Here is a 21,849-nt window from a genome sequence, read left to right on the forward strand (position 1 = left end):
TTCATCAGGTTGCCAACCTCATTCCTTCTAACACCTGCTAACCAGAGCGAGAACCCAAACACCTGGCTACCATGCAGCTGTCTGACCAACTGGCACAGGTAGGTGAGGTGACAGTAATAACAGAGACACTGGATGAGCAGTTTTTGTTTTTTTTTAATTTGTTTACAACAAGGCTACATCACCGATGATGTCATGGTGTCAGTCTCTCCGCCTCATTACCCAGAGTTCACTCTGTTTCACTTTGTGGAAGAACAACTAAAATTCAACCAAAGTTAAAAAGGTCAAAGGTGACGCCAAATCCTCCCGCAGCACGCTGCAGCCAAGAGCATCATGGAAAATCTTTTGGCTCCTTTTATGGCACGGACAAAAAAAAAAAAAAAAACAAACAAAAAAACCCCACCACGACCAAAGTCCAAAAATAAATCTCTAAAAACTGTTGACCAGGCACATCCTCCGATTCACGACCGCAGCTTCCTGACCCCGCCCACCTGCCGGACCCAGCCCCGCCCACTCACCACCTGCTGCAGGTGAGGTCAGGTGAGTTCAGGTGAGCTGGGGTGGACTCATTCTGTCCAATCAGTCTTCAATCTGTCAGTCCTTCAGAGTGAGCCGCCCTGTTCACATTCGAAGTCCTTCATCATCTTCATCCCTTTGGATCCTCGTCTGCAGACGCAGATTATTGCCGTCACCTCTGAATGCTCGTCAACAAAAAGATTTACCTGTGGGGAAAAAAGAAGTCTTAAACATATCAGAGAAGCAAACAAACTCAGGCTGAATACACACCTGAGTGTACTTGAGAACAGGCTCACCTGGCGGTGCGAGAAGGCTGCAGCTATCGGAACAGTCTGGTGAACTCTCTGATGGCCCAGCACACCTGTTTACACTCCTCAGCGCTGCAGAACAACAAATGTGAGGTTATCTACTTGTCACCTATGCAGGTGTTCCACACACTGAATGTTTATCAAAAACATTTAACCAGACCATGAGATCAATTTTACAGGAAATAAACTCCTCAGTTGGAAGAGTTGTTTTTACCAGTGCATATAGTGTTTTTCATACACCTGAAACCTCCCAATCAGGTCAGGACAAGTCCAGACTCGCTCAATCCGGATCCAGTTTGTCTGTGTTCCACCATCAGACGAGCGAGTCTTGACAAAACCTGCTACACACCTCAGGCACTCTTACCTGAACGCCTCACAGTCAGTAATGCCTGTCCCTGAACGCCTCACAGTCAGTAACACCTGTTTCTGAATGCCACAGACAGCAACGCCTGTTTCTGAACGCCTCACAGACAGCAACGCCTGTCCCTGAACGCCTCACAGTCAGTAACACCTGTTTCTGAAAGCCTCACAGACAGCAACGCCTGTCCCTGAACGCCTCACAGACAGCAACGCCTGTCCCTGAACGCCTCACAGACAGCAACGCCTGTCCCTGAACGCCTCACAGTCAGCCATGCCTGTCCCTGAATGCCTCACAGACAGCAACGTCTGTTTCTGAATGCCTCACAGTCAGCAACGCCTGTCCCTGAATGCGTTACTATTTTTTAACAAACAGACGTTGAAGCTGTGTTCAGTTTAACCCATCTTATATCAGTTGCACGGAAGTAGCTGACTACCTAAGTAATCTGGGCGCTATGGCTTTAAACAGCTGTGCGCGCTCCCGCGGACCGCAATCACAGACGATCACTGTCTAGCACAACACCTGGAGCTAAGGGGGCAAAACAATTGCATGAGTGCTGCTGTTTGACTGAGGAAGAATAAAGTAGTCGTGGTAAGTCGATCACATGACAACTTCAAGATAACAAAGCAACAAGGTGAAATATACCAGTTTTTAAACTGCGTTGATAGGCCACGTAAAACCAGAGTCATGATAAACAATATATACGCAGCGTTTTTTCCTCAATAGTTTCGTCACATTTACTGTCTAAGGACAGCGCAGCAAGCACTCTGCTTATGAGCAAAAAATAAAAAAACAAAACAAAAAACAGCCTGTTCGTGTTGGTGGAAAAATGCACCATGTCGACCAACCAAAAAAATGATATGGCAACACGACATTTGGTTGTTTCGGAAGAGGGGGAAGTTTTAGGAGAGAGAGAGAGAGAGAGAGAGAGAGTTTAGAGATGTGAGAGATTTGTGACGTTTAGCGTGTTTGGAGTGTGTAGTTAATGTGTAGTGTAGAGGATAGTTTGGTGTTGTGTGTCAGTAAAATGACGCGACTGCTGAATAAAAACAGGAGGAGTGATACACCTGCTGCTGTCAGACTTGCAGGTATCAGGCTGTGATGTTCTCCTTTATAGTGGACAGAAATTATTTTTTTGGAGTGGCACAAATAATTTGTGTGGCATCTTATTGAATGCAGAACAGCTGATTGTTCTGTAAATAGATTGAAATGGTTATAACAAAGGGTAAAAGGTAAATGGCTGCAAATAACTTTGTTGTTTGCAAAACTTGTGCAGAGGATTTTAAAATTGACAATTTATATTTACAGTTAAAGTTATGAAATATTATCATTAAACATGTTTGTGGTTGTTACAGTAAAAATATAACTTTTTCTACTCTGATTTTATGTTTATGTTTTTTGTCTGATTTTAGATCAACTGTGTTAATACAGTATGTCAAAATGAAAACATGACTGTAAATTCAGACACGTGAGGTTGTGCTGAAAAGGATGAGACCAAACAAGGCAAAGCAAATAGTTTTTAAAGGTAAAATGTGGAGGGAAAATCAAAAGTAGTTAAAAATGACCAATTATACCCTGGACCTCAGAGGGTTAAACATTTTTTTTAAAGTAACGCAATAGTTACTTTTCAAGTAATTAATTACTTTTAGAATATTGTAACTCAGTTACTAACTCAGTTACTTTTTTGAAGAAGTAACTAGTAACTATAATTAATTACTTTTTCAAAGTAACTTGCCCAACACTGGTTATCTCACCTGGTGACCTGTTTATGGAAGTCAGTCAGCTGTTTATGGGTGACTGTCACGGCGCCGCCTGATGTCTCCTTCGGTAAACCTTTCAGGGCGCTCTCTAACCAGCGGCAGAACGTCTGCAACACAAGGACACCATCATCAGCACCTAGAGTCACCTGACACCCCCAGCATGCACATAGGTTTGAGATGCCTGACCACCTACTCACCGGCCGGTCGAACACCATGATCTCCCACAGCACCTCGGCGACGTCAGGTAGCGTGTACGGCGGCAGACAGAAGCAGCATGAGTGCATCAGCTGAGTGACGAGCTGCTGGCCGTGCTGCTCCATAGCCTGACCAATCAGACGCTTTCTCACCTCGAAGTCCTCCTCGTGCTGCAGACCCACAGGTGTTAAGGTGAAGCAGACTCCTGTGACATTACTGGCGTTTACAGCACGTTTCCATTAGACTTACATCGTTGGCGACTCCTGTGTGGATGAGGTCTCGGACAAACTTCATCACGCTGCAGTTGGCGTCTCGGTGGTCCAATGAGGTGGCGGCGATGGCGCACTGTATGATGTGAATGATGATGCTGCTGCTGAGCAGTGTGACAGGACTTCGCTGGACGAACCTGAGCAGAAGAGGATAACGGGTGAAAACGGGCAGAGCTACGGAACGTGGCACCATCGGGCTCAAATGGGCGGAGCCTCAGACTCACCTGGTGGCCAGCCTGAAAAGGTCGTCCACAGTGTCAGGGTGATTCCTTAGACCGTTCGGCTGCTCCAACAGCTGGAAGGTCGGCATGCAGAGAGCCTGAGGAGGAGGAAGCCACACCACCATCATCATCACTGACCAGTTTAATGAGCACATAACAGAAAGGTGGAGCCTCAGTGCCCAGGTGTGCTCACCTGTAGCATGTCGAGTAATCCCTGTCTGCAGCCCTCCTCCATACCGTACTCATCCACCAGGATGCTGCCCAGGTACAGGAAGCAGGAGTGTGGATACACCTGATACACGCCCACCATCTGACAACAACACACACGTGATTGTTTCATTGGAAACAAAACAACACTGCATCACCAGGGATCACAGATTCTCTCTAAACCAATCAGAATTGCTGACACTTTAGTCACAGCGCCCCCTGGAGTCTGGCAAACTGCTTTGAATCTGTTCACAGATGATTATTTTGTGTGACAAATTTCAACAACACTTGCTTCACTCAAACCTCATTTGATTGATTACTGATTGACTACATCATGGTGCACATACTCAAAGCCGACTGGAAAAGCTCTGATCAGCTGTTCTGGAAGCTCAGAGCTTGTTGAACCTGCTTCCTGCTCGCTGTCCGATATGAGGTCTCACCTGTGTGACAAGCGGCTGCAGCAGGGAGGCGGAGCCTTTCCCGACACAGCGCACAGCGAACCTGAGGCAGCGACAGCAGCGCTCCACGATGCGGTTATCAGCCTGGTGAGTGTTCAGAGTCTCCGACAATACGGGCCAGATCTGCAAGTCACATGACCAAAGGTACCACATCTATTCAAATCACTCTATTCAAATCAGACTTCCAGGTGAGCGCAAGTGTGTTACCTCCTGGATGACTTTCTGACATGGGTGAGTCTGTCCATTCTCGACGATCGGGTTTGTGTGTCTGCAGAGAAATGATGTGTCCACCGTCAGCTGTTTCATTAAAGTTATACTGGAAGTGAACAAACAGGAGAACTCACCTGAAAATCACAGCCAACCTGTCGAGCCACACCGTCGGATCAGCTGATTTACCGTTCGTGGACTGCTCAGTCAGAAGCTAAAACACAAACAAGTAAACACATAAGTGAACAAACAAACAAACAATCAAACAAACAAACACACACACACACACACACACACACCCCTCTGACCTTCTTCAGAGCAATAACCTGAACAGCACACAGGTCGCTCAGACACTCTGCGATCTTCTCCAGAGGAAGTCGAGCCAGGACCAGAGCCGTACCTGTACAGGTAATAGTACACTGATGTGATTACACATGAGCCTGCTGCATCTATACCACTCATGAGGATAAACCTGTGTCAGAGATTTAAACCTTGTACCTTCTAAATGTGACCATAGGTATCTGATAAATTCAAGGCAGGTACAGTACAAATATGTGATGATGTCAGAGCAGGTACCTTTGAGCAGGCCAACGGCAGCCTCTGTGGAAAGGGCGAAGGAGTCTAGTGAGCGAGCGATGTCCAGCAGCCCGTGGAAGTGCTGAGCCATGTGATCTCTGCACACGGAGCAGATGTTGTGGATCGCCTTTGCTGCCGCAGATGCCAGCGGTTTCTCTCGCAGACCTTTCATCAGGTAGTTCAACACAGAGTCTGACAGGAAGTACAAAATATTATTCAGTATGCCCAGACGCACCTGTGAAGCTACGACATCCTGAAAGGCAAGGAAGTTAAAACATGGCTGACAGCATCATGAGGACACTGCCATTGTTCAGGATCATTCTTCCGTACCAAGGAATCTGGGATTCCTGTCCACGACCTCGCTCATCTCGCCAACCAACTCGATACTCGTGTATCTCACCGCCATGTGAACGCTCTCCGGAAGTAACACAATCTGCTGCAGCACCTCCGTGAGCGTCGGGTTGTTCTCCCTGAAATCCGACATGGAGAACATGTTTACTTGATGAACGCGTCTGTGAGAACTTCCTGTGGCAGTGACAGATACTCACGGGTCGACGCTCTTTGCGATGGAAGCCATGATGAAGAGGACGGCCTCTGTGACCTCCCAGGGAGGATTCCCATCTTTCAGCGTGGAGTACAGCTGAGGACAGGAAGTGATGTTAATGAAAGAATAAAGGTGAAACAGATGCCACCTGTCAGCCTGAAACCACCTGAGGATTAGTTACCTGAGCGAAGCACTCCACGGAGCCAACCAGGAAGATGACATCTTTAACAAGGTCAGACACCCTCATCCGGAACTCGCCAAAGTCGTCTGTGTCCTCCGGGATTCCCTCCTGTGGACGGAGAAAAATTCAGACTAAGATTTCATGACCTGAACGCCTGAAGCCAACACCTGTGGGTGGAGCCAGAGCTGGAAGTCTGACAGACGCTGACATTTTAGTTTGTTTGTGTTTCTGACTTCACATTCAAACTGATTCACTGATTACTGATCACTCACGGTGAACACACCTGTGTGCATTACTGTGGACCACCATGGAGACAACAAGGACAAGTAATACAGTCAAGGTTAAACTTACAGCAGTGTGTTCAAACTCAGCATCATAAAAACTTTACACAGAAGGATTCTTACATGATCCGGATCGAGCTGGCAGTGCCGGGCCAAACAGTGGAGAAGCCTCTGGATGTACGGTCTGAAGATGGCGTGCAAAGTCGGGTCGTTGATTTTGTACAGGTGTTCCCCAAGACGGTACCAGAAGTTAAAGGAGATCTCCACCACCTGGACCACAGAGAACAGAATCACACACAGAACCATAACGCAGACCAGACAGGCCGACATCCGAATTAGAACACACAGGAGCTTCATATGCCATGTCATATGCAATGCCATGGGGTGTGTTCGTACCTCGTACTGGGGGTGTCCTGCACAGATCAGCAGCAGCTCCAGGGTCCTCAGGTCTCCCATGCCCTGTCCTGGACTCCTGACCGTGGTCTCCAGGAAGGTCTCGCAGAGCTCTGTGAAGATCCTGCAGTAGTTCAGCACTCTGAGGATGAGAATTGAACACGCGTGTTACTGACAATATGTAAACAACACATGAATGCCACAATCAGAACTACATCTGTCCTCACTTGTCCAGATCTTCTCGGGCTACTGCCATGTGATAGGCCGTCTCTAGTGTCAGGACGCCCTGGAAGAGCTGCAGCGCCAATGCGACGTTGGTCTCCACGTTTTCTATGGCATAGAGCGCAGAGCACACACAGTCGGAGGACGCCTCGTGGAGGTTGGTAGAGGTTTCGTCCCTCTGCTGTGGAGACAGTTTGGGGTAACATAGAAATATTCACACGATTCCAGATCGAGGCTCACGTGATCATCAGATCATTGACTTTGACGGCACTCTCACTTACCAGGACCTGGAAAAGCACCATGAGCAGCTGGTTGCTCGCCATGAAGTTGCTGTCGAGGACGCCCAGGTTGAACCAGCTGCCCAGACAGCGAAACACCTTAATAAGCATCTTCTCGTCATTCCCCGTTTTCTCCACGCAGGTTGTCTGAGGACAAATAAAGTCAGAGTCCTGTTTAAATAAAGATTAGTGACATCATCAGTGACATCTCCATTTTTAGAGTGATAACAGTTTCCGCCACATTATCATTATGGTTTTATTACTAGCCACACCCCTACCTTAATGACAACATGCAGCTAATGTGGCTATCATGTGACAGTTAAACAGCCACTGGCCCGGTGAACAGATACGATCAACATTCAATGGTGTTCAGACAGAAATATTACTGAGCTGTCTGACAGGTGAGAGTCAGACAGGTGTCTCACCAGCAAGGTAACCACGGTGCTTGAGTAGTACGCCAGGTCCTCGATGATCTCCGTCCTCCGATTCGCTCCGATCCTAAGCGAGCGGCTGTGAACTTCCTCTGGGAGCACGGTGAGGATCTCTATGAGGAAGAGCATCGAGCTGATGTCATTGTTGTACCTGAGAAGGGGCGGAGACAGAGGAACAGGTTAGTCACTGACCAGCTTCAGAGAAAACATTGTGTTAGCCGATTTTGTGAATTCTTACTTTTCTATCAGTGTATGAACACATCCTTTCCAGGACGCCATCTGAAGGGCAAGGTCAGCGATCGCCAAAGCCAGCTGAGGGAAAGGGTGATGGTCTGAGTTACTCAAGTAAGAACTATCCCAAACAAACTTCCTGTTTTTAAACCCTGATGATGTCACTGCAAGTTCAGCTTACTTTTTACAGTTAAACCCCCGCCCTCCGACAAGGTGTGATAACAACCACACAGATGTATTAAAGCAGGTGTTAACCAGCTCAAGCCAACATTAAACATCACAGGTAAGAAATATTTCTCAGGCTGATTCTGTTACAGGACTCATTCCTCTTAACTAAAGCGATAATCAGCTGTTTCCAGGGAAACCCCACTGAGACAACTTTACAGCTGACTCAAGCCGAATACAAAAGGTGAGGATCAGTCAAGAGTCAATGAAGTCCTATTGACTCCGATCAGATGCTGATACCGGCGGAACAGGTGCAGTTACCTGGGTTACAATGATGGGTGACAGGTCCTTGAGGTTTTGGATGTGCGTCAGCAGCGAGTCTCGCAGTGCATTGTGGGTCTCTGGCGGGAGCTCGTAGAAGCTCGTCTGGATCTTCATCTTCATTGTCTGTGCGGCGAAGTAACACGACTCCACGTCCTGTTTGAGCTGCAGCAGCTGGTCTGACACCTCCCAAGCATACATCTGAGGAGGAAGTGATGTCATAGCGAGGGATGGGAGAAGAAAAAAATCGACACAGCATAACATTATGATATTTTGTCTATACAGGGACACCAAACAAAAATAAATAAACTAATTAAAATATGAACAAGAGGACTTCTGACTAAATTGAAGGAGGCAACTTTATCAGGCAACTGCTGTATTATCTCAAACAGATTGCACATAATTGCCAACTTGACTCTATTCAGTTGCAGAGTGACTCATATTATGGCAACATTTATGCAGGTCTTAGTGAAATGTTGGTGAGCTTGGTAAGAAAATAAATGAAGAGATGATGTTACATTGTTGTATAAAACAGGTACTAACAAAGTTTAACTTTGACAACATAATCTACAGGTGGTGATTGCGAATATTACTGTAATACTCGCACATTGTAAACTGTTAAAAAAAAACCCAAATCTTCAGTGAATTATTTTCATAAGATTGAATCATGGGCTGTCTGCTGATTCTGCTCCTTATCATTAATGCCCATCAGCCACTCGGGAGAACATCTGACCAGAACAACAGCCTCACGTTTCCAGCTAGGTGACACTACAATGAACCGTTTGATCTGTTGTCCCCAAAAGATCAACCACCTTCTGACTGAACTTGAAGCTCTTCAGGTGTTCTCTTCAGGTGTTCTCCTCAGGTCCACCTGAGAGGCTCGAATTAGTTCTCACGTGACTGAAGGTTGTGAGCTGGGGCTCCACAAACACTCCACTGAGCATGCTCACTGATCAGCTGACTGCTACAGGGGGAAACTTTCACCTGCATAACTTCAGCCCTCACGCACAGTGGCTGACCTTTTACCCCAGGTCACCTGACTGTGACCATGCTAACATGCTAACAGCTGAATAAAAACAAACAAGCCGGAACCGCAAACAGGAAGTCCAAACACAGGCAGGGGAGCGCTTCATTTACTCACCTGCAGCAAGGTGACTCACTCACTCATTCACACACACACACACTCTCTCACACAAAGACACACACACAAACAGAAAGAAACAAACAGACACACACACACGTGCGCAGGCAGGCAAAGTAACATACAGACAGCTAGCAGTTAGCATAGCAGCTAGCTCGGCATGTTTTCCTCCATTCATTTTCTTTAGCTTAGCTGTTATGCTAACGGAAGCGGTGGCTCCTCTGAGACTGCGCACTACACTTCACCTGTGCGTTTTCACACAGGTAAAACCCTGAGATCCGCTTCACACAGACCCCCGAAAACACGAAGCGACCTCCGCCCGCCCGGGCCTCTCCCCCCCGCCCTCTCACCGATCTCTGCAGCTCTCCCAGCCACAGCGAGGCGCGCTCCTTCCCGGCCGGGTCCGGGTCGTGGTACAGGGCCTGGACCGCCTGGTACACCAGCGCCAGGCTCGGTTTGCCGCCCTCCATAGCTCGGGTCAGACACAGGGACGCGGTGAGGCAGACAGCTCGGGGTCCGGGTGCTCGGATCCGGGTTCAGGGTCCTAAACGCTCCGAGAGCCGACCGCCATCTCACAGGCTTTCCGCTGCAACGGCAATCCCGGTCCCACCGGAAACACGGGCACCAAAAGAAGTTCCGCTCTGTCTTCCCGGAAGAAGACTTCTGTGAGAGGGCAATTAAAAAATAAAATGATGAAATAAAATGCAGTATATTAAAATAAAACAAAACTAGGGACACAATAATAATACGATACAATAAATTACAATACAGTACAATAAAAAATTAATTTGAATTTAATGACAACTTATCATAACCATCCATCTTCTGCTTCACACCTGGGTTTGGGTGGTGAGGGCAGTAGCCTGAGGGCAGTAGCCTTGGACATTAACATAAAACTGTTGTATACACACACACACATATGAAGAGAGAGAGAGTATGCATAGTATGCAAACGGCTACCAAACAGCCATCATAATTCGTCATACAATGAGAACAGGACGAATCAACAACTGACAATGACTAATTAATATTAAAATCTGTAACATAATGTATTGTTTGGAGTTTAGTCTGTTCCTGTTGCTATTTTTACCATTTCTTCTTGGAGCAACTGTAACTCACATAATTTCCTTAGTGATTAATAAAGTATTCTGATTCTGATTGTTTCAGGATGACCTGCCATTACCCAATGACACATCTGCTTACCTGTATCTTTTGTTCGTTTCTCCTCCTCTTCTTTTCTCTTTTTTCTAAACTGAGGACCTGATGGCTTTGAACTTTTCTTGTCCATCTTCCATTGGTTTTAATTTTGCACTCCAGTATGAACACAAATCCCCCAACTCGAGGATCACCACAACATGATCTAACAAACCTACACCTTAGTTCACAGATTCACTTTGTCTATGGTTTATTTCTGAGATTTCACACAACCCAGGATTCAAATCATGAATACATAATGGGCTTGGATTTACAATATTATAAATGAAATGTGCTCTATATGGAAGCAGCCGCCCCCCTCCCCTTTCGATGGCTTGTGTGTGAGAATTTAAATCATCAAACTGTAAATTTTAAATTTTAAAATGTTATTGATCCCTTTACCCCGAGTCCTAAAGTGGATATTTATTTTCTTACTCTTCTTATATATATTGTTTGTTTACTTGCACTGCTGTAACTGGAGCCTTGTCGTCTCGTCTCTCTATATACTGGACTGTATGTAGCGGAGATGACAATAAAGTTTACTTTGACTTCAGCAGCAAGCAGGCGCAGCAAGGGCTCTCGCGCTCACTTTTTGTGTATAGAATTTCGAAAAAACATCGGTGCAAATTATAAGTCTGTATCATAATGTCTGGTGTTTTCATGTTTGCTGGTTTGTTTTAATTTTGTTTTATTTTGCGAGTTGGTTATTAGATGCTGCTCCAGCCAGCCAGTGAACCCCCCGCCGCCCCGCCCTCTCCTCTCTGCGCCGCAAGCAGCAGGCGCACTTTGCAAACGGAGGGCGTCCTTACTCCCAGCAAATGGGCGAGAGAAAACCGATCGGTGCCTATGCCATTCCCAATATGCGCTGGCTGACGTCGGGGCAGCATGAGTAGGGGAGACCGGGGATAGTTGTAACGTGAGTCAGTTGTAACACTTCCAATTTCTCCAATCAGGGCTAAGTTTCAAATGATGTGACTCATCCTGTGCATGCCCAATTCAGAGCTGCTATCACATGTGAAAAATCAGCACATTTTGTCAAACACAGACAATTTAACACGAAAAAAGTAATTTGTATGCCAAAAAGTAAGTTTTTCTACTTTATTTCAATTTCTAATAGCATTATCTGCTTTGCAGTTAAACTCCTCAAACTTAAATTATGTTATTTGCATGTCTATGGGGATATATTCTGTGTAGGTCTTTAGTGCTAATGTATTAGCCGTTGGCTGTAATGTTGGCTAGTTCATGGCTATAGGAGTCTGGGTCAGTTGTAACAGCAACAGTCTGGGTTAGTTGTAACAATAATGCAGATGTTACAACTTACCACACTATTACTTTAACTTATATTAAACAAGTTGGGGCAACGACATCAGCAGAGAGAGGTTCACTGGTCGCTTTTGTATATGCGGTTAATGCCATTGGCAACACAATTCCTCCAATGTTTGTGTTCCCACACATACATTATGCAGACCACTGTGTCAGAGATGGACCAGTAGGAAGTATTGGTAATGGAAATAAATCAGGATGGGTGCAAGAAACAGATTTCCCCATCTTTCTGAAGCACTTTGCAAACCACACCAAGGTAAGCCATGATAAAAAGTAATGGAATTGCGATGCTGGTGAACAACTACATTTTTTCAGCTTCATTGTTATGTTCAAAATTGGTGCAAGAGTTGTAGGTTATAATGCCCACTGAGCCAATGAGGCCAAAATCAAGGAAGACCAACCAAAATTAATGAAATATTCAGTTGCAGAAAATTCCATAATTTGTCTTTTTTGGGGGGGTTGGAATATGCTCAAAAGCTAGATTTCTGCATTCTGTCACACGCACACATAGCTACATAAATGGCTCTAAGTGCATTCATGTGTTGAATAAACAAAGATTACATGTTAATGTTTTGTTAGTACCCTTATTTCATTGTGTTACATTTCACCCCAGGATATGTTACAACTAACCCAGACTATGGGATTAATTGTAACATTTCACTCTTTGTGTTTGAGACCATACCATGCAATGGGTAATTGTGCTGCAGAGAAAATAGCTGCACTATTTAATAGCCGAGACATGTAAATATTTTGCATTACATTTTGAATCCACTACCTTAAAAGAGCTCCAATTTACAGACAGAAATGTCAAAAATGTTACAACTATCCCCGGTCTCCCTTACGAGCATTTTTTTTTTTTGCCGATGCCTGTGATGCCGCCCCCCACCACGATGCCGCCCCGGGCAACCGCCCGTGTCGCCCGTATCTAAAACCGCACCGGCTCCTTTTAATGTGGAGGAGTAGCAGCTCTACTCTGAGCCCCTCTCAAAAGACTAAACTCCTCACCCTGTCTGTGACAGAGAGGCCAACCACACTTCAGAAGAATCAGGATAGGGTTTATTGCCAAATGTTGAGCAGATTGAGCAGCCCTACCACCGGGCCCCCCAAGCCAACAGAGCTCCATGGATACTTGGGACACAAAAGTCCTCCACTACAGCAAGGCGATTTACGGAGGGGATCGTACACGGAGGAGTACAAATAAAAATAAATATGTTCACAAACATTTACACTTGAAATGTTTGTAATTACTAAATTAACATGCTGAACCTGGATATCGAAGAACCTACACACATTTAAAATCATCACATTTAACCCTGAGTGTGTGTGCGTGTGCAGTCACACTGTTTCAGATCAAACAAACTTTAATATCAGAGATAATCTGAGTGAATACAAATACACTTTTGATCATTTCGTTTATTAGGGGAACATGAACAAGTAGCAGGTACAGGGTTAGTTTCATCACTGACATCAATGTTAAAGAGTTTTACCAGTGGCAACATCTGCTCAGCTTCATATCTGATTTTAATGAAGCTGTTCAGGCTTGCAAGTTACAGACAGATCAACAACAGCTGATGATGTGAGCTAAAGTTCTTATGACTGACATGTTTCTGATGCTTCCAGATTTATTTTTTTTGTAACTAAACCAAACCTGATGCAGGCTGTGGCGACTACTCTCAGGTAGACTGACAAACCTTGGGTTCATTTCTCGCATTCATCTCCCACTTCCTGTGACTTCTAACCCTGACTAATGATGTTAGTATAAATGAAGCCCTATAAGGAAAAGAGATCCTGGATAAAGAGACGTTCAGGGACCTGATGACGTGCTCTGAGCTCTGATGATCGAGTCGAATTTAACTGCTCTAAAACCCAAAGAAACACGGCAAGTCATCTGTGAGCAAAATTTAGGGCATTGATTGATCAATAAGTCATTTTAGTGGGGCATTTTTATTCACAGAAAAAAACTGAGCTGCTTGGAGTTTGATTCAGTTTCAATAATCAGAAGTTTGGAAGTTAAAAACATTTCTGAAGTTATAACTGTAATAACAGGATAATAAATCTGATGAATAATAGTGTGCCTCAATGCTCCAAAAAGGAATTTTATTAAAAATAATAATTAAACCAAAACAGCTTCTGAGTTTCATTTAAATGTTTGAAGTAAAGTAATGATTCACACAATCAAATTACTTCATTGATCAGCAGGTTCTTTTTTATTTAACAGACATTAAGGATGAAAATAAATAATACAGGATACATGAACACCTGAGGCCACTGTGACCTTTGGTGTTACAGCACAGACTCACAACAAACAGAAACCTAACATTAAACAGTGAAAGCAGCAGACATAATCTCCGGTCTTCATACCTGAACCACCAGGAGCTTAATCAATAATCCATAGTAGCAAGTAATCAATAGTCAATACATCAATGATTAATCAGTCTTTTAAGGCTGCAAGTCACCTCCAAACTGAAGTCGTATCATACCCATGCTCCATGCAGCTCACAGCCTGGTTATGATACAGCCCCCGCTCTAAAGGTCAGCAATCATTACAGCCATTGATCAATTGATCAGTCAATAAATGTGTCTCCTCTTCAGTCTGGTCCAGGATGAAAATGGGCAACAGAAGTGGAGACGGTGCAGTTTCTTCTTGTCTGCGACACTCTCCGGACTCTGAGCAGGAGAAGTGATGAAGGTTGGAGGACAGCTCCTTCTTAAAGGCTCGGTGTTCTTCCTCCTCCTCTTCCTCACAGTCTTCCTCACGCTGAACCCCTTTAACCGTTTCAGTGGTCGTGAGTCTTCTAATCTGACTGTGTGACGATGTTTTAAGGATTTGGAGGATTGAGGAGGATCACCTGGTCAGGTAAATCTGAAATATCCGGATTACATCGGAAGTTGGGCACACGGAAAAACAAAAGACTCTTATTGGATTTAGATCTGTCAGCCACCTGCTGCTGCTCTTCATCATCAGGCGTCTTCATCGCCCTGCAGTGGGCCTGACAACAGCTTGTGTTTATTACACTAAAAACTTTATAAACCCATCACGAACCATATCACACAGCAGGGACTTACCTCTTCATCTGTAAGAAGGATTGTTAGAGTTGGCAGCAGAGCAACAGTCAGCTCTGTTGCCTCACTAAAAGAGATCTTTGTTTGAATCTGTGACCTGTCCAAGTGTACCTCGCTTCTCACCCACCGACCTCTCCACAACAGTGAGCTGGTTGGCGGGATGCTAATGTTTCTAGTTATTACGTGTAACCAAACTTAAAGAGTACAGATAAATCATTTAGCATAATTAAAGTTTTACTGTTATGTTATTGGCTGTTAATATGATTGCTGTTGTAAGTATGTGTTGATCACTAACAATTTAATTAATGAAATCAATCATTAAATTAAGTTTGTTTGGAAAACGAGAGAAAACTCATCCACTGACCACATGGTTCTAGGTTCAATTCCATTGTTCAAGAGCCATTTACCAAAATAATAAATAAATATTTAAATAAGACGTGCATGCGACTGCGATCACCTTTAAAGCACAAAGTTTTTTTTGAGCAGTGAGGTGAACTCGGGTGGATCCATGTGTTCACAGAGAAAACCTTCTGTAAGCAGATTAAGGAGTCAGAAGTTCTTAATCCTGAAAGTTTAGAAAAATCCCAGCAGCATAATCTTTGCTGTAAGTGGTTTATGAGCGTATATAAGAGGCTGACACAGCAGCAGCGGCAAAGAGCTCAGGGTCACAATGGGAAAATACTTCCACCTGTACGAGAACATCTCCAAAGTCAGTCCCTTTGAGGGGCCCCAGTATTACCTGGCCCCTGTCTGGGCCTTTTACCTGCAGGCCGCCTTTATGGGTTTTGTTTTTTTTGCTGGCACTCCTTTAAACTTCATTGTTCTCGTGGCGACGATGAAGTACAAGAAGCTCAGAGTCCCACTCAACTTCATTCTTGTCAACATCTCCTTCTCCGGCTTCATCTTCGTCACCTTCTCCGTCAGTCAGGTGTTCTTAGCCTCCATGCGAGGTTACTACTTCCTGGGTCACACGCTGTGTGCTCTGGAGTCTGCTGTGGGCTCCGTGGCAGGTAAACCACCCGATCCATCGGCAGGATGTGTACAGGTGTGTGCAGGTGCAATGGTGTGTTTCTCCCTCCTCCTCAGGTCTGGTGACCGCCTGGTCTTTGGCGGTGCTTTCCTTTGAGAGGTACCTGGTCATTTGTAAACCGTTCGGAGCCTTTAAGTTTGGCTCAAATCACGCTCTGGCTGCAGTGGCCTTCACCTGGTTCATGGGCATCGGCTGCGCCTGCCCACCTTTCTTTGGCTGGAGCAGGTACTGTAGGCACCAGGTGATTCTGGCCGTGTGTGTCCTGCACAGGTGAGCTGACTGTCTGTGTTGGTAGGTACATCCCTGAAGGTCTGGGCTGCTCCTGTGGACCCGACTGGTACACTCATAATGAGCAGTACAACACGACCAGCTACACACACTTCCTCATGGTCACCTGCTTCATCATTCCTCTCACCATCATCATCTTCTGCTACTCCCAGCTGCTGGGTGCTCTGAGAGCGGTGAGTCAATCAATCAATCAATCAATCAATCAGCACTAAGTGATTAACTGAGTCTCTGTGCTGGTTGTGTGTTTGGAGCTTGAGAACTTCACTCCATTAAAGCTTAGCCTTGTTGTTTCCTCTGCAGGTTGCAGCCCAGCAGGCTGAGTCAGCCTCCACCCAGAAGGCGGAGAAGGAGGTGTCAAGAATGATCATTGTTATGGTGGGGTCCTTCGTCACCTGCTATGGCCCGTACGCCGTGGCAGCTCTTTACTTTGCCTACTCCACAGATGAAAACAAAGACTATCGACTTGTCACCATCCCGGCGTTTTTCTCTAAGAGCGCCTGCGTCTACAACCCGCTCATCTACGTCTTCATGAACAAACAGGTGAGCACACTCAGATAACACAGTGCAGAACGCTTTTAGTTTAGTTTTTCGCAGCTTTTCTCTGACAGTTTGAGTTGTCCCTGCCGCTGAAGTGATGATGAGTTCTTCTGTTCTGTTCTCAGTTTAATGGCTGTATCATGGAGATGGTGTTTGGAAAAACAATGGACGAATCCTCCGAAGTTTCCACAAAGACTGAAGTGTCCACAGCTTCTTAATGCTCACACCAAAGTGACACAAAGGACTTTTAAGAGGGCGTGACTGAGCTGAAGAGGACTTTCACAGGTCAGAGTTTGGAGGACGAATGTTTCCTGTATTCTCATCGTTATGTAAATAAAGTTTATACGTACACACGATCAGCTGATATCTATGTTCCTGTAGAACATACGTGTTTAGATAAAAGGCAAAAATAAACATTAAAAACAGTGAAGTGTCTTTCTTTAGACTTTCTGAATAAAACGTTCACGAAACCAAACTCTGAGTTTCACTTTTTTTTATTGATAAACAGGTAAAAATGCGACATAAAACTCAGACTTTGTCTGTAGATTTTTTAAGCTTTAAGGCATCTTTAAATCTTTATAAAAACATTTGTTATTTGCTCCAAAGTGGCAACGCTCTGAAGTACGAAGCGTAAAACGTTTACGTGAGATTTTTTTACGAATGACCAACACAGCTACGACAGTAAGGCGCTCTCACCTGAACTCACATGAGCACTCCTTTTAGTCCACCTGTGTCCCAATGACATAATTTTCTTCAACGCTAAATGAAATAAAAGTGGATTTTAGTGAAATGGCGGGTCAGTGTTTTACGCTTCTGTACTGCAGAAACTCGTGAGGAGCAAAAACACATACGAAAAATAAAAAAGTCTGGCCTAACAACCTGGCAGTAACTGTTGAACATCAAAACTGTTTTTTCTTCTTTGGCTCTAAAAATAAATTATCTCCATAAAGTTTCCACCAAAATTCAGAAGCAGTTTGTTCCAGCGACGCTTCAATCATGTGTCCTTCTAGAACTCGTCGTGTCGCAGTAGCGCCTCTCCAAAGTCTGTCACCTGACTTCCGACAAACACCTCATGCTTGTCCAGAATCTCTTTCTTGCTCAGTTTTCCATCCTGAAGACACAAAAATCAGCTGTTACAGATGCAAGCAGGTAAACAGAAAGCTGCGAGGGGAGCTTTTGGTTCAGCCTCACCTGGTTTGCATCAGACTCGTGCAGCAGATGTTGGGCTTCGGCCTCGGCATGGTCATAGTCAGAGGGAAGGATCCAGTCCATCGTCTCCTCTTTGTCCATCTTCCCATCCTTGTTTTTGTCTCTGAACTCCGAGAACTGCTGACGCTCTGTCGCCACCCACTCAGGCTCCTCCTCGCCGTCCTCAGACATGTACATGTCACCTACGACAATTCAATTCAGTTTGTTTATATAGCACAAATCACAACAACATTTTCCTCAAGGCAATACAATAATACAGAGAAACTCCAACAATCATACGACGCCCTGTGAGCAAGCACTTTGGTGACAGTGGGAAGGAAAAACACCCTTTTAAAAGGAAGAAACCTGCGGCAGAACCAGGCTCAGGGAGGGGCAATTGGACGTGACAGGAAGTGACCAAACTTAGAAGAGGAACTTAAATCTGTTATCTGTTTGGTTACAGTCTGTACACACACACACACACACACACACACACACACACACACACACTTCCACCTAACAAGCACTCTGATTGGCTAATCATAAAAAGGAAAGCTGCAGCGCACAGAATAAATTCAGCCGCAGGTAAATTTTGTGGTATTCAGCAGCGAGCTCGTCACAGTGCTGCCCCCTGCTGCTTGACATCACAAAAAGCATGCATAGGCTCCAAGGTCCATTTTCATCATGAGACCATCACTGCCTAGTCTGTCTGTCAGGAGAAGGTAAAGGCCTGACCTCCTGACCTTCAGATCAGCTGCTTCCTGTTTCCTCTAATGCTCCACCTGATCGATAAAACCTCACCGATATACTCCTTCAGGTCGATAAACCCGTCTCCATTCTTGTCGATGTCTTCGATCGTTTCCTGTGACAAAAAAAGAAAGTTAAATATTTGAAACGAAACAGTGGGTCACATGACCCCACGACATCAGTCTCACCTGCACCACGACGTCCTTCATGTACTCGTGTTCTTCAGGATGAAGAAAAGCGGTAAACTCCTGTTTGTCTGCGATGAGGTCTCCATTCCTGTCTGCGACCCGGAACCTCCGCTCGTCCCTCGACATCATGTGGGTGTAGTTGTACTCTGGTTCCTTTGGAGGGTCATCTGGAACCAAGCAATGAGAGACCTGATCAGACTGATTACAGCACAATAACATTTATCAAAGAAGACCTAATAACCTCAGATGGAGTCCTGACCCAGATAACTGCCATATGTCACATTCCTGTACTCGTCCCAGCTGATGCGGCCGTCGCCGTTCAAGTCGAAGTCTTTCCACTGATGCTCCACGCTGTCATAGATGTGCTTCCTCTGAGCATTTCTGATCCAGGCCTTCAGCTCCTCCTCAGAGACGAAACCATCGCGGTTAGTGTCAATTTTATCCACGATGATGCTGCAGAGACACGAATTACCAGAGCGCAAAGCCAAAAACAACATCTTAATGAGAGGCAACAAAAATAAAGACTGGACTTGAGAAATATCTAACCTAACTGAACCCAAACTGAGCTCACAGGTCCAGGAAATACACTGGACTTTATTTTAATTGTATTGAGTTTTTTGTGAACACAGCTGAGCTGAGTATGTGAGTTGAAAATGTAAAGTTTCTCCTGCGTCTGCAGCAGCTGGAGGTGCAGACGATTCGACCAGTGAGGACGTCTATTTCCTCACGGTCAGCATGACGCAGCTACAGGAAGTGATTGTCTGAATTTCTCATTATGCTCTGTGGACCCTGTCCCTGCACAGCGCTCAGCCACAGTCTGATCGGGCTGTACTTCAATGTGGAGAGCCGAGGCCGGCCTGCTTCTCTTCATCACTCAGAAAAACCAGGCGAAGCTTCAGATGACCTGAACTCACCCGAGTCTGCGTTGGCTCTCCTCTGGAGGAAGTTGCTCAAAGGTTTTGGCCTCCTCTTGTCCCAAAAATGCTTCGTGGTCGTAGTCAAAGTTTTTCTGGTCGTCATGCTCAAGGGCGCTCAGAGGCTCCTCATGATGGACCCGACTTTTCCTCTCTGTGGGCTTACTGCTGCTGCTGACCACCACAGCAAGGATGAGGAACACAAGCACTGGACGCACCATCCTGACACACACTGTGACACACATACAAAGACACAGACACACAACACACACACACACAGAAACAAAGTTTACGTTTTAAGCTTTAAATTCCTCTTTGAATATTTTCACTCACAGTCAGCTTCTCTCGCAAACGTCAGTCACATGATAATAAACTCTGGTTTTACAAACATCACAGTTTCTGCTTAATATTCATAAAACTGCAGATTGCCTCAAACTCGCTACAGCTGTTGGAGCATCAACTCACCTGCTGTCCTCTCACCTGTGCGCGTGCTACTCTTACACCTGGCGACCGCTGCTCTGCTCGTTCCTCACACCGAGCCCCGCTGTCTGCGACCCCGCGGAGCCGCCTCTGGGCCTCCGCAGCCAATCAGAGCCCGCGTCAGACTTTTCCCTCGACCTGATTGGTCCACCTCAGTTATACGTCATGCTCCCTCGATGATGCTAGAGGGTTGCTGTCCGCGGACTCTTTACTCATTGGTTCTTCTTCACGAGAGGAAAGAAGGAAGCACGCATGCCACGTCCGCAGACCCGCGCGCTGACATGCAGTGGGCGGGGCGGAAAAATCATGAAGTTTAAAAAAGATGAAACTTTCCTGCAGATTCTTTCATTCACGTTTATTTAACTGCAACTTTAACACGTGACCCCCACTGTGGTCATCCCCAATAAAACTTTATCTATAATCTCACGTACAAACAGCAACATTTAAATAAAGTAAAAGTACTAATAGTAAAAATGTCTTATGACCTGTTTGTCGCTGACTTTTTAATTTATGTGATTTTTTTTATTTGGCTCATTAAAATCAAACATTTGTTCTTTGACCACAGTCCATTTCTGACATAGCATCCTTTTTTTTAGGGCAGGGATAGCTCAGTAGGTAGAGTGGTGGCCCCATGATCGGAAGGCCAGTGATTCAAATCCACTGAACAGCTACCCTGCGGTACCCCTGAGCAAGGTACTGTCTATACACACTGCTCCTCGGGCGCCCAATGGTTGCCCACTGCTTCACTGAGTGAATGGGTTAAATGCAGAGAGGAATTTCCCCAAGGGGATCAATAAAGTATACTTTCTTTTTTTCCAAGTTTCGTACGAAAATGATGAGCTGTGATCTGATATTGTAAGTTGTTTTAAACTTAAGCAAAGTGCAGCAGTAATAGGTGAGGCCCTCTGTGAGAGACTGTAATCAAAAGGTGGTGCCGTGTTGCGTTTAAGAACGCCCTCCATCGGAGTTCACAGTGAATGGAAAAATCCAATGGCAGACTCAGAGCTTCAGGGTGGAGCTGAAGCATGCAAACATCATCCCACGAATCTCTGGAGAGAAACACGATTCGCTTCTGCACAAAGATTTTCTTAAGTCTGGCACCCACATGGAGTCGTCTCGTTATTTAGTGTTTGCAGTGGGTCTGGGGTCTGCTTGTTCTTGCTTTTCTGTACTGCAGATTCTTCTATAATCAGCAGACTGCAGCCAGGTCTGAGGAGAGGCAAACAACACCAACTGGACTGAAGGTCACCCATCAAAGCCCTCATCAGACCCTAACCCTGACCCACCTCAACTTCTATCACCACCTCGTGGCCGTGCCCAGGCACTGCACTCTGGATGAACCCCATGTCTGAAATTTCTTCCAGCCTGCAGTAAACTGCTCGCTATTGTCAAACCACCTTGGAGCAACACAATCATTATACTTCCCCTTTCACTGTCATTTCACAACATTACAACAGTGTTGCAGAATTAGCCACTAACCCTTCATCTTATCAGCCCTGCAACAAGGAGACACACAGCTCTGTGCTGATTCTGCGCTGGATCAGAGAGCTGGTTTTCCTGGAATGCCAAACTTTATCCATACATCTTAAAACAATGTCAGTGTCTTGGAATAAAGCACTCCACAGGTGTTGGCAAAAG

At 45.4% G+C, this 21,849-nt stretch overlaps 3 protein-coding genes across 3 annotated transcripts; 1 reads left to right on the forward strand and 2 right to left on the reverse strand.

Moving 5' to 3' along the window:
• Positions 1-133: 133 nt before the first annotated feature.
• Positions 134-9,882, reverse strand: tnpo3 (transportin 3). Its single transcript, XM_084909614.1, has 23 exons — positions 9,611-9,882; positions 8,120-8,320; positions 7,641-7,714; positions 7,397-7,553; positions 6,975-7,118; positions 6,699-6,874; positions 6,475-6,613; positions 6,202-6,348; positions 5,798-5,905; positions 5,621-5,712; positions 5,403-5,542; positions 5,069-5,264; positions 4,805-4,892; positions 4,634-4,710; positions 4,497-4,557; positions 4,272-4,412; positions 3,818-3,934; positions 3,628-3,722; positions 3,384-3,540; positions 3,137-3,304; positions 2,934-3,046; positions 810-893; positions 134-719 (listed from the first exon to the last, which is right to left on the reverse strand). Exons 1-22 carry the CDS (start codon positions 9,728-9,730, stop codon positions 833-835), a joined length of 2,772 nt encoding a protein of 923 aa, XP_084765740.1. The 5' UTR covers positions 9,731-9,882; the 3' UTR covers positions 134-719; positions 810-832.
• A 5,619-nt stretch (positions 9,883-15,501) lies between these two features.
• Positions 15,502-17,177, forward strand: opn1sw1 (opsin 1 (cone pigments), short-wave-sensitive 1). Its single transcript, XM_084910980.1, has 5 exons — positions 15,502-15,849; positions 15,926-16,094; positions 16,165-16,330; positions 16,458-16,697; positions 16,820-17,177. The coding sequence occupies exons 1-5, from the start codon at positions 15,510-15,512 to the stop codon at positions 16,910-16,912; spliced, it is 1,008 nt and encodes a 335-aa protein (XP_084767106.1). The 5' UTR covers positions 15,502-15,509; the 3' UTR covers positions 16,913-17,177.
• On the reverse strand, positions 17,171-20,165 carry calua (calumenin a). Its single transcript, XM_084910981.1, has 6 exons — positions 19,732-20,165; positions 19,077-19,270; positions 18,818-18,984; positions 18,684-18,744; positions 17,886-18,085; positions 17,171-17,805 (listed from the first exon to the last, which is right to left on the reverse strand). The coding sequence occupies exons 1-6, from the start codon at positions 19,974-19,976 to the stop codon at positions 17,701-17,703; spliced, it is 972 nt and encodes a 323-aa protein (XP_084767107.1). The 5' UTR covers positions 19,977-20,165; the 3' UTR covers positions 17,171-17,700.
• Positions 20,166-21,849: the final 1,684 nt, after the last annotated feature.

This window comes from Perissodus microlepis, chromosome 17, assembly GCF_051167445.1.
Source record: "Perissodus microlepis isolate ML-2025 ecotype Zambia chromosome 17, ASM5116744v1, whole genome shotgun sequence".
Taxonomy (NCBI): Eukaryota; Metazoa; Chordata; class Actinopteri; order Cichliformes; family Cichlidae; genus Perissodus; species Perissodus microlepis.

Coding starts and splice junctions, on each gene's coding strand:
- calua (XM_084910981.1), bottom strand. CDS start 19,976: ATGTGTGTCACAGTGTGTGTCAGGATGGTGCGTCCAGTGCTTGTGTTC. Junction 19,271..19,731: donor GAGAGCCAACGCAGACTCGG/GTGAGTTCAGGT, acceptor GTGTCTCTGCAG/CATCATCGTGGATAAAATTG. Junction 18,086..18,683: donor CGACCTGAAGGAGTATATCG/GTGAGGTTTTAT, acceptor GAATTGTCGTAG/GTGACATGTACATGTCTGAG.
- opn1sw1 (XM_084910980.1), top strand. CDS start 15,510: ATGGGAAAATACTTCCACCTGTACGAGAACATCTCCAAAGTCAGTCCC. Junction 15,850..15,925: donor TGCTGTGGGCTCCGTGGCAG/GTAAACCACCCG, acceptor CCTCCTCCTCAG/GTCTGGTGACCGCCTGGTCT. Junction 16,698..16,819: donor ACGTCTTCATGAACAAACAG/GTGAGCACACTC, acceptor TTCTGTTCTCAG/TTTAATGGCTGTATCATGGA.
- tnpo3 (XM_084909614.1), bottom strand. CDS start 9,730: ATGGAGGGCGGCAAACCGAGCCTGGCGCTGGTGTACCAGGCGGTCCAG. Junction 3,541..3,627: donor CTTTTCAGGCTGGCCACCAG/GTGAGTCTGAGG, acceptor TCTTCTGCTCAG/GTTCGTCCAGCGAAGTCCTG. Junction 3,305..3,383: donor ACACAGGAGTCGCCAACGAT/GTAAGTCTAATG, acceptor GTGGGTCTGCAG/CACGAGGAGGACTTCGAGGT.